Here is an 11,247-nt window from a genome sequence, read left to right on the forward strand (position 1 = left end):
GAGACAATTTGGATTAATAAACGGCAATTGTTATTTTAGTAATATTAATTACATTTTCAGTTAATTAGGCAACAAGCCTAAGAGTTTAAGGCTTTTTTCTCAAGTTTTTCTCTAATGGAGTATTGCTTTTTATAAAACATTTTGAACATTAGAGGTATTTTTGATCACCAATAAATTCATCATTAAATAGCACTCATACACTTGATCTTATATTTATAGTATAAATGATTTAGTATTTAGCGGGTCTAATTAAACTAATGACAACTTAGGATTGGAAAAATCATGTTTCAATTCATCATTGCCTTTAAATCTTATTTCCTGGTACAAAATGCTGCTGCACACCTGTTCTGCCACCTCGCGGACACTCTGGACACTGGTGCCGTACAGGTGACTGTTGTACTGGCCTGCCTCGATGAACCGATGGCTCTGGATATCCTTCTCCATCTGTTCCCGTGATGACACAAAGTGATAGTCCCGTCCATCCACCTCATATTCCCTCTTGGGCCGTGTGGTGTCTATCAAACAAACAATAAACCAATAAAAGCAACACATACAACCATGGCAGTTTGAATCTCAAAATTAAAGCAATTACATCTCTAAAATGGCTTTAAGGTGACAGCAGTGACATCAAATAAAAAACAGAGAGTGGATTAGTATCTGTGAATGACAACGTAATTACTTACGTGGAACACAAGATCCAAACTTATCGGGAAATTCAGACAACAGGTCGTCATTTATCCTGTCCTTCACAGGACCCAAAATGATGATGGGCCTTGCATAATGAACTTAGCATGAGGAAAACAAGATAAGAAAGTGAGCGTGAGCATTCACAGAAGGGAACTCAAAACAAAGTAATGGACTTCAAACAATCTTCTTTATGACCCTACCTTCCACTTGAGTGACTGTCTCATAACTGTGGGAGGTTTTATCTCTCCCTGGAGACAGAACACAGAAGCATTCAGCCAAATTTATTTCCACCATTTTTAAAAAATGACATTTAGGTTTATGCTTCTGCGTGTGTGGGTGTCTGTATTTGTGTGAACTCAATGTGATGTATTTTAAAACGCTGACACTGATATATCAGATGCCTTTATTGACAGGAACAGCAAAGCTGTAACCGTGTTAGAGGTGATATGTGTTTTTGGACAACAGTCTGGAGGAAAATGTGAATGAAGACCACTTGTGCTTATATTTAGCAGTCTGTAAATTGGCGGCAAGGCTTTTAAAATGACAACAGTGTCACCCAAACAGTAGGATAACGACAGGGAAAGGACTGCCGAGGCTGCAGTTACTGGCACTTGTGGCTTCAACTGAGTATTAGTGGATACACAACACAGGATCCTACAGTGTGTGTGTCTATTTTTATAAATGTGCATGTACTGTATATTATATATGTAAATAAAACAGAAAGATATTGATTGTGCCTGTGCAGCAAATCCTGTTCACATGTTCCTATAGTCTGCCCATTTCTAGTGTTAACTGTAACCTCCTAAAAATCAGTAACATGAAATAGTAAATAGTAGCTTGCAGTGTCAATATACATTTCTGCTTCATACTAATTACCTTGAGTGCCCAAGCTGTCTCGACCATGGTCCTATAACAGAAGCGATAGCAGAGATTTACACACGGGGAGATGGTTGGAGAGAACCAATCTCATTCAAATGGCTCTGATGAATTAACTTACCCTCTCTTTGGTGTTAACACGAGACCACTCTTTTCTTTCCACTCTGTAGAGATGAGGAAGACCAAGAAGATTTTGGAGGCAGAACAACTGAGATAAAATCAAGTCACTAAGTTTTTCAACATTTTTAAATAGCAATTAGTTTGCTATTTAATCTAATAACTCCTGTATGTGTTCTTTTAGTCACACACATAGTTTAATCAAGGTGTTTAGCAATTGCTAAAATACAACGTATTGAACGTGCAGTGTGTAAAATCTAGAAATGAACTATAGTAGGCATAATTATGTTTTCACTAATGTGTAATCACCTGGAAATAAGACACGTTGCATTTTCTTTAGCTTAGAATGAGCCTTTTATATCTACATAGGAGCAGGTGCCCTAGCATGGAGGCCACCATGTTCAGCTGCAATGTGTTTTACAGTAGCCTAGAATGGACAAACCACACACTAGCTCTAGAGTGTGAATTTTGTATTTTCATGTTGAAGTAGCAGCTTGGATTTGGAGATGCTTGGAATATGAAGACGTAATGTTAGAAACAAGATGAAGCATTGTCATGAGTTTAAAAACTATAATTTGAAGAACTGGAGGACACAAGCAAAAGGAAGACAGCGTGAATCCCTGTTGTTAAAGAAGCAAAGACACAAAGAAACAGGATCGGTGACAGCACAAGACGAGAATAAACACTGGTGTGGACTTTCCTAGATGGAAATCCTTGATGAGGGATAAATGTTTCCAGTATGAACTGAAGTTGTTTTCTGCTGGACAGGTAATTTAGCCTAACAAGTAAAGTTAATCTAAATGCATGCTTTAGTTTGACAGCTTTAGCTAAAACATGGCCATTGCTGGTTAACCCACTTTGGTCAAATGAGCCACGGTTAGCTTTTGCTTGGCAAGTCAGTCGCACTTGTTTTCCAAGTGCATAATTTGTCCTACATTTACAGAAATCACTGAGAGGGCTGTTTAACACAATGTATGAGAACTTTGCTGAGTGTTGCACTCTGTAACCTCACCACTAGATGTCTCTAAATCTCACATGCTGCGCCTTTAAAGATCAGTCATCCCTTCCACACTCACTCACAACGAAAAGGGTGTCTAACCTGTGCTTGCTGGGGATAAAGCCAACCTCTTCAGCCTCATTCTGGGAGCTGACCTTACGGGCCTGCCACCACTCTTCATCTCCGCAGTCCAGCACATGCAGCACATCCCCAAACTTGAAGCCCAGTGCTTGACTGAGGAAGCCACAGTCCGCAGTCTTGTCATAGTCAAAAAGAGCCCTGAGTGATGAAAATATTCAGATCAGTCACTTAATAAAAACCTTGTTTAATTTCAAATAACACTAACATTAGGAACAGTTTACCTACATTTTACTTGAGCGACAAAACATTTTCCCAGAGTTTGAAGACATCACATACTGTTTGTGGTGGCTGTTTACAGTACTTTGTTTGAGGGTAAGAAATATCTAAGATGCTGACATGCACAAATTGCTGTAACCTTGCATGGAAATCACATTTCCATATACATAATTAAGAAATACAACCAAAAAGAGGAATATTTTAGGATATTTCACAGTTGTCTGTGTAAAGAAAGAAGAGAACTGCAATAACATGCTTACTCTTTTCAGAACAATGAAAGAAACTTTCTGTAAATAAAATATAGCACTAAACATTAGTAATGCTGCAATACTGCTTCTGGCCACCAGCCCTGAGCGCAGTGCTTTAGTGAGGGACTCCAGTTAAACTAATGCTTAACAAAGTCACAACATCATTTCCTCTTCAACAGCGGCATTAAATTTAATTAGGCCTACAGAAATGACCAGATTGTAAATGCAGATATGTAATCCCAATTACAGCTGCCCAGCAGCTGTGGGCCTCTGCTGTATTGAGGTCACAAGTTATGTAAACCAAGGTCTTGTCTTGGATCCACTGTCTCATCTGTGTATCACAGTTACTCTGTTTGTGCTTTGACTGTGAGACCTGATGTAGAAGCCTCTCTTTGAGTTGCTCCTCAGGGTCGTGGTCCCAGAGCCCATGCTGCTGTTCATCAGCTGTTCTCTCAAGTCATGGATCTTTGCCTCAAAACGGCTGTACTCTGAAACAGAAATACGACCACATAAAAGTCTGTTGCCTGACACTCAGGCACAAGTGTGTACTTCAAGTGATAAAGATGCACCAGCTTCCCTTAAAATAATGTATATACACATAAAAAAAACTGAAAATCTGTGTAACATGAAAAAGCCTTTGATGGCCTTTCAGGCTTTACCATCAGGTCTGTACTGAGCGATGATGGTCACAGTCTGCCCAGCGTTTTTCAGCGCTGCAGCTGCCTGTTCATGCGTGGCCATACGAAGGTCTACGCCGTTCACCTGACACACACACACCATGACTGTTAACAACTACAATCCACAAATCATGTGTTATATATTAGAGTGCAACAGTGTTATGAAAATAAAAGTGTGCTTACACTGAGAATTTGATCGCCTTTGTGCAGCTCTCCGCTGAGGTCAGCTGGCCCTCCTGCCAGGATGAAGGAGATGAAGATTCCCTCTCCATCCTCTCCTCCAACAATGTTGAATCCTAGACCTGTGGAACCTCGGTGGATCAAAACTCTGCGAGGCTCTCTGAAATAAAAAATGGAGGAGAGATGAGAAAATCAATAGTATACTATTGATAATACTATGCACAATTCAAATTCACTCATATTGCTAATCCTACTGCTACTACTACAAATAATAAAGCGGTTTACAATGGTTTTCTTTTTTACCACATATTATGGTGTAGATATAATTTTAAATGGATAAAACTGACATTCAGTCTACAGTAAATAAAACATGATGACAAAGTGAAAACATGTTTCTAGAATTTTGTGCAAATGTGGCACTCTAAAGTATGGAGTGTTTTCTTTAATTATCCTTGAGAAGTGTCTACAACATGATTGGAGCCCTGTGGCAAACTGAATTAATTGGATACAGTTTAGAAAGGCACACACACCTGTCCCACAATTCACGTTGTATGCCAGGGCATAAACCAAGCCATGAAGTCCAAGGAAGTCTCTGTAGACCTCCATGATAAAACTGTAGTGAGGCATACTGTAGATCAGGTCAAGAGTATAAAGCCATTTCTAAAGCTGTGAGTGTTCCCAGGAACACCGCGAGGGGAAGAAGTTAGGAAAACCCTGGATTCTTGCTAGAGTTAGCCGGCAAGCAAACACAATAACCAGGCAAGAAGTGACCCAACATTCACTCCCACAGAGCTTCAGAAGTCCTGTGCAGAGATGGGAGAATCTGCCGGAAGGATGAACATCTCAGTCACTCTCCATTATTCAGGTCTTGGTGGAGTGACAAGATGCTTCCATTTTTGACTAAAAGTCATAAGACAGCCCACTTGGAGTCTACCAAACAGCATTTAAAGGTCTCTGGCAACATGAGGAAAACCATTCTTTAGTCTGATGAGACAAAAACTGAACCCTTTGGGCAGAAATCCAAGTACTCTGTCTAGTGAACGCAAGGCACTCTTCATCACCTGGCTAATACTGACTGCTTGGTGGTGGCAGCATCATACTGTGGGGCTGCTTCTCAGCAGCAGGGAACAGGGAGACTGGTCAGAACTCAGGAAAGAATGAATGCAGCCAGCCGCCTGCTCCAGAGTGCAGTGACAGTTCATCTTTCAGCATGACAATGACCAGAAGCATGCAGCCAAGACAACACAAGTCGCTGACTGTCCTTGAGCGGCCCAGTCAGAACCCAGACTTAAACCCCACAAAGCATCTGTGGCGAGATCTGAAGATGGCAGTTGACAAATACTTTGCAACCAACTGTATGAAATTTGAGAGGATCTGCCAGGAAGAATGGGATAAACTGCCCAATTCCAGATGTGCAAAACTTGGACAAACTTACCCAAGAAGACTCAAAGCTGTAACTGCTGCTAAAGGGGCTCTTACTAAGTAGTAATGATACTAATTAAGGGTCTGAATGTATGAATACATTTTGAAATTTTTAATAAATTTTGAAATATTTTTAAAACATGTTTTCACTTTGAAGTTACAGGATATTTAGTGTAGATTGGTGGCCAAAACAATGGTTTTCTCTATTTAAATTTCAATTTAAAACACGATATAGTCAAAGAAGGATCGGTGAAGGATCATTGTTCACCTGGGGATGTCATCGTCTCCCATCATCCCATGTAGAATAGGAGAAAACCGGCTAGGTGAGGTGGGAGTGAGGGCTTGTGGGTAATCTGACCCAAGATAGTTGGGGTGGCTAAGTTCGGTATCCATGTGGGAATATGCTAGAAAAATACACAGAAAGCAAAACAGTTATAATACACCAGGCAGGTACTATACACAAAAATGCAATATCCACTCAAATAGTACTTCAGTGTTCTGACTGTTGGCTTTTCCACCAACTAAATACATTAGTATATTTGGTATGAAACACCATCACCTCATGAAAGTCTATTACAAGGTTTATTTCTACAGGGCCGACTTTCATCAAGAGGTAGATTCAGGTCAAGGGAAGTGTTCTGTTTTTGTGAGGAAGTAAATCTTTGTGAGGAACACATTTGTCTCAGCTTTGAATTTTCACACAACTCCCACGGTCTCTCACTGTAGAAGGAACAAGTTATTCCCTCTGCTCTATTTTTGACTCCTGCTCTGAACTGATGAAAAAGCTCTAATTTTGTCGGTGTACATTCTTGGAAATACATCTGCTCAAAGGTAGGCCATTTGGTGACAAAGTTTTCTGGTCTGATTTTAGCTACAACCCAGCGTCCCGAGGGAGGGGGGGGGGCTTACTGCTGGTGAGGTCTGGAGGGTTGTAGGAGTTGGTCAGGAACAGGTTGTTGGGCTTGGCCACCCTGAGGTACACCACCTCGGCTGTGTTCTTCAGAGCCCCCACCGCATCCTCATGCATCACATCCTCCAGGCACACGTTGTTCACCTGATTGTTCATCACGAGCAGAGAAACACAATCAGGACTATCAGCTGCAAACTACAGTTATAGAAAAAGTATAGCAACTTACAGTGTTTACAGTCAAAACACAAACATTTAGCCCCACACATTTAAAGCTGTTTTTATTTTATTGTGTCTATTTTTTGGTTTGATTCTCACCCTTAACTAGCACTGTGGGTTAAGGGTTAGAAAAAGGCATTATTTCATATGATTTGATATATCCATTGATGTTAAATGTGTTTTTGAGCAGATTCATACTGAGCAGAAGCATGTTGCCATATCCCATGAAGAGGGAAAGCATTTGTTGAGACACCATTTTGAAGGTGCTGAGGCCGAGCTTGCCATCAGCTGCTATGTTACATTCTCTCTGTTCTCCAATAGATGGCAGTAATGCTCCTTCAGATACACTATAACACATATACCGCATCCTACACATCCTTGCATATTTCAGTGAAAGTAATTTCAGGCTTATTTTAGTGCTACTTATATAAACAAATGTGTGAGTGTGCATATGTGTCTTGGTGCTTAGACAGTTAAGGGTTGAAGCTATTGGTAATATGTTCAGTATGTGTGTGGGCACATCTCTCTGCATGCTAGTAGTTATTACATATGAGTGACCGACCGCTAAGATCTTGTCTCCAATCTGCAGGCGCCCGTCTTTATGAGCCGCCCCACCTTCAATGATCTTGGTGACATAGATACTGTTATCTCCAGGTATGTGCTGGTTTCCTACCCCTCCAGCAATGCTGAAACCTAGCCCTGAGAAAAGAAAGCAATGAGAAAGGCAGAGTGTGAGCAAAAGATCTGTGGGTTAACACAGCAGATTTGCTAAATCCAGAGTGCACAGCTGAGCCGGGGATAAAGCATCCTTAAGCTCACATAAAGGCACTGGTGCTGTAGACCAGCCCGCACTTCCACATACCTTTAGGCCCTTTGATGAGTTTGAGTTCAGCGACTTTCTCAGCTGCAGGTTTTCTGCGGAGAACGTAGAGGCGGACGATAGCACCTGCCTCCTTAAGAGCCTCCACAGCTTGGCTGTGCGTTACCTCCCTCACATCGACATCATTCACAAAGAGGATGCAGTCATTCACACTAAGAGACAGAGACAGAGGCAGTGGGAGGGAGGCTGAAAGTAAAGCATGAACCTTTGTTTTGATGAAGAAATCGAGTGAAATCCTCCACCAGACAAGGTCAGGAGCACTCAGCCTCCAACTATAGCTGTGTCAAGGATCCACCACAGACAACTGACCTTTCCCTCATAATCTCACTTACTAGGTAGCTGCTATTTATTTAGCACAAGAGTCAGCTGCAGAAGAGCTTTCACTGTCTTAAAGGATACAGTTAAAGATTATAGATGATAAAGTTTCACATTTTTTCAGCTTTGCCTTAAAACAGGTGCCCATATGAACAGTGAAACAGGTTTGGCTTGCTGTAACCATTCCTTTGGATTTGGAATGAAGAGTTGATGTTCTGTTTAGGCCCCTTCTCCAGTGGACAGAAAAAACAGGTAGGACAGGGGTGGTAGACTTGGTCTAGTCTGATCTGGCTTTTGATGGTTGGGTTTTTGTTTTTTTTTTACCTCAGCCGCCCATCCTGAGCCGCGGCTCCTCCAGGTATGATTTTGGTGATGAAGATGCTGGGGTCGTCACCCACGTGGGGATTGTCTGTTCCCCCTGCTATGCTGAAGCCCAGGCCTGAGTTACCCTGAGGTAGCAAATACAAACAAAAACACACCGCCATTATTAATGACGTCAGGGGCATTTAACCGTTATGATCATGTATTGTTGAATTCTCATATTTATTTGTCCTGAACAAGACAAAAGCCACTAATAATCAATACAACAGCTCTGTATTGTACACATGTCTGACATCAAGTTTAAAAGATCATTTTCTCAGACTCACTGTTTCCAGTGTGATCTCCTCATACTCGATTTCCCCTTCCGTCCCATTCAACTGTTAGAAAAGAATGTTAATTTACAGAGTGTTGAGTAGATCAAATATGATTGGATTTTTTTCACCTATTTATACAGCTGCTATACAAATGAGGTAAGAGCAAAACTAAAAGTCTAAGTACTAAAGTCAGCTTGATCATCATATGTTGCTTTTCAATGGTTGACTTGCCCTGGGAGGGGGATTTTCCTATAAGTTCCTGAACGCAGCACCAAAATGTAATAGCACCAACCCTGCACCAGAAGTTCTGCCCACCAAACTTTATCCAAACTCATTTTGCTCCTTTTCTGACACACTGAATGTGTGGACCATCAGCTACACATCAGCTTTACTTCTGCAATTAAGCAAGTCCCCGAGGTAGAGGGAATTTAAAGAACTTCAGACTGTTCTGGTGTCTGACCTAGAATGTAACTTTTCTTACTGCTGCAAAAATGCCGTTCTGTGATGGTGAGATTTTCTCTGAGATACCTCATTCTCTAATCCCTCATGATGCAAGATAATGTTCATTGCTTTCCATTTTACAAATTGCACCATTAAAGAACTGAATCGAATGTAAATCAAACGGAGAAACCTCATTTTAATTAAAAAGGACTAAAAGTAATTACTGTTACCATTCAGATTAAAACAATGGGCAAAGACCAACCTGGATACTGAGAAACAATGGGATTGCTGATGAAACAGACTGAATATGAAGGCAGTCATGTGGTTGAGCCAAACATAAGAGCACAATAAAGAGAAGATTAAACATAATCCTTACATATGGGGAGCCATCAAGTGTGTCAGTGTTCACCACCACTGGAGGAGTATTTCCCTGGAGGCAGACGGAGAAGAAGCATTATTAAGAAATAGTGGCAGACACTCTAAGATGAGTCCATGAAACTTACAGCCACTGCCAAGACTGATGGCCATGTTAGCACTGTTCTCACTCTCACTCACCCATGATGGACACAGAAATCATTTATACTAGCCCCCGTGTCTTCTCCAAGCTCTAGGTCATTGGGTTGTCTTAGTGGCTGAATTACAGTATAGCGTACATTACTGTGAATACTGTGGACATGGACATCCGCCTCCCGCCCACCAGTCCTTTCAAAACAAACCTCTCAGGGATTCATTTGCAGCTGCACTGACAGCACACTCAGAGGATGGTGAAGAAACAGTAACTTGGTAACGAGGCAGGGACAGACAGCACAGTCAGTCTGATTATTGTCAATGAGTGTAATGTCAGCTTGCTCTCATTAAAAATCTGTCCAGAACTATAGTGCTTTCATTATGGTTTGCATTAATGTAATGACAGACTGAATCTGAACATTTCAAGCTATTTGTAAGGAACAGTGTGATACAGGAAAGACTAGAAAAGACTGCAAGTCAGCGAGAGGACGGGCCTTTTGGGATTGATGTGTGGTGGGTTTACCTGGAGGGGGTTTTCTTTGTCAGCCCATCTAAAGTGTGACAGGTGACCTATTCACACTGCGCTTGTTCTTCTCCCTTTAATCCCTCTATATTGTCACCATTTCATGCTTCGGCTCTCATGATCAATGTGTCAGATGTGGGAAGATGTAAATGAACCACTACATAAAGTACAGACCTCTTGGGAGAACACAGCTCCGGTGTTTATTTCTGTTGTTGTCCAGCACTGCGCCAATTAGCACAGAAAAGACTCTGTGAATCCAAAGTGCTTACAGAACAACACACAGTAACACAGGATCAGGCTGCTGACCTTCACCGGATCAACAGCTCTGACACACAAAGAGCTACACAACCGAACTGAAATCGATGGTTCCGCTTTTAAGAAAAACTATTTTACATCCTTACCCAGTGATCTTTGTGTGAGCCAATGGGATTTTTTTAAACTCAGTCTGTTACTTATGGGAACACAAAGAAGAAACCCTGATGGACAGTTTAATTTTGTTTTAAAGGCCCATACCTGGATTTTATATACTCTATGTGCACTCACTTGTCAGTTTATTAGGTCCATTTTTTCACTTATTTATACAGCTACTATACAATTGAGATAAGAGCAAAACCAGAAGTCTAAATCCTAAAGTCAGCTTGATCATCATATGCTGCTTTTCAATGACTGACTCGTCCTGGGTGGGCAATTTTCCTACAAGTTCCTAACCTTAAAATCTAACCACATCTCCATTTTATCATTGCAAATAAAAAATGAGGCGAGAAAAACTCTGCTTTTAATCTTATTCTGAAACATACATATTTAAAGCGTTACAACATATATGTATAACAACCAGTGTTATTTATGTAACAACATATTTACAATTACCATTGCAGCTTTCAGCAGACATTTTTCACTGCATGACATCATAGCAGAAAATACACAGGTGAAATGAACCATTAACAATGCAATCGGTTTCCCAACAAGTACAATAACGATGTTCCCAGCACATCTAAACGTTGTAATCAAGTTTATTCACTGCACTTGTGATTTGCCTGCTCTAACATGCCCGAAAAGTGCCATAAAAACCCATTCTTTACACACACACCACTGTCTTATACTCCAAGCCCCTTTCCTCATTAGAAATCACCATTGTTGGATGATGCAAATTATATCTACTACTGTAATGAGAAATTGTCTGTCAACATAAGGTAAAGGCATAAATCTCTCCCTCAGCCCTCCACAAAATGCCAGAACTCGGCTTTAACTATACAGTGTTC

The 11,247-nt window shown here is 40.9% G+C and overlaps 1 protein-coding gene across 3 annotated transcripts in view; it reads right to left on the bottom strand.

Moving 5' to 3' along the window:
- Positions 1–11,247, bottom strand: part of dlg4a (discs, large homolog 4a (Drosophila)) — a 64,654-nt gene that overhangs the window by 4,927 nt on the left and 48,480 nt on the right. For all 3 annotated transcript variants that reach the window (XM_020598788.1, XM_020598787.1, XM_020598786.1), the window contains exons 4-19: positions 9,335–9,388; positions 8,530–8,580; positions 8,207–8,331; positions 7,550–7,719; positions 7,250–7,386; positions 6,471–6,615; positions 5,830–5,965; positions 4,143–4,299; positions 3,942–4,044; positions 3,656–3,770; positions 2,780–2,956; positions 1,685–1,727; positions 1,564–1,594; positions 888–935; positions 684–785; positions 343–515 (exon numbers count right to left, since the gene is read on the bottom strand). In XM_020598788.1, coding sequence (XP_020454444.1) covers positions 343–515; positions 684–785; positions 888–935; positions 1,564–1,594; positions 1,685–1,727; positions 2,780–2,956; positions 3,656–3,770; positions 3,942–4,044; positions 4,143–4,299; positions 5,830–5,965; positions 6,471–6,615; positions 7,250–7,386; positions 7,550–7,719; positions 8,207–8,331; positions 8,530–8,580; positions 9,335–9,388 — 1,767 coding nt within the window. The remainder of the gene's footprint in view (positions 1–342; positions 516–683; positions 786–887; positions 936–1,563; positions 1,595–1,684; positions 1,728–2,779; positions 2,957–3,655; positions 3,771–3,941; positions 4,045–4,142; positions 4,300–5,829; positions 5,966–6,470; positions 6,616–7,249; positions 7,387–7,549; positions 7,720–8,206; positions 8,332–8,529; positions 8,581–9,334; positions 9,389–11,247) is intronic.

The sequence above is a fragment of the Monopterus albus genome, unplaced genomic scaffold (genome assembly GCF_001952655.1).
Source record: "Monopterus albus unplaced genomic scaffold, M_albus_1.0 scaffold39.1, whole genome shotgun sequence".
Classification (NCBI taxonomy): Eukaryota; Metazoa; Chordata; class Actinopteri; order Synbranchiformes; family Synbranchidae; genus Monopterus; species Monopterus albus.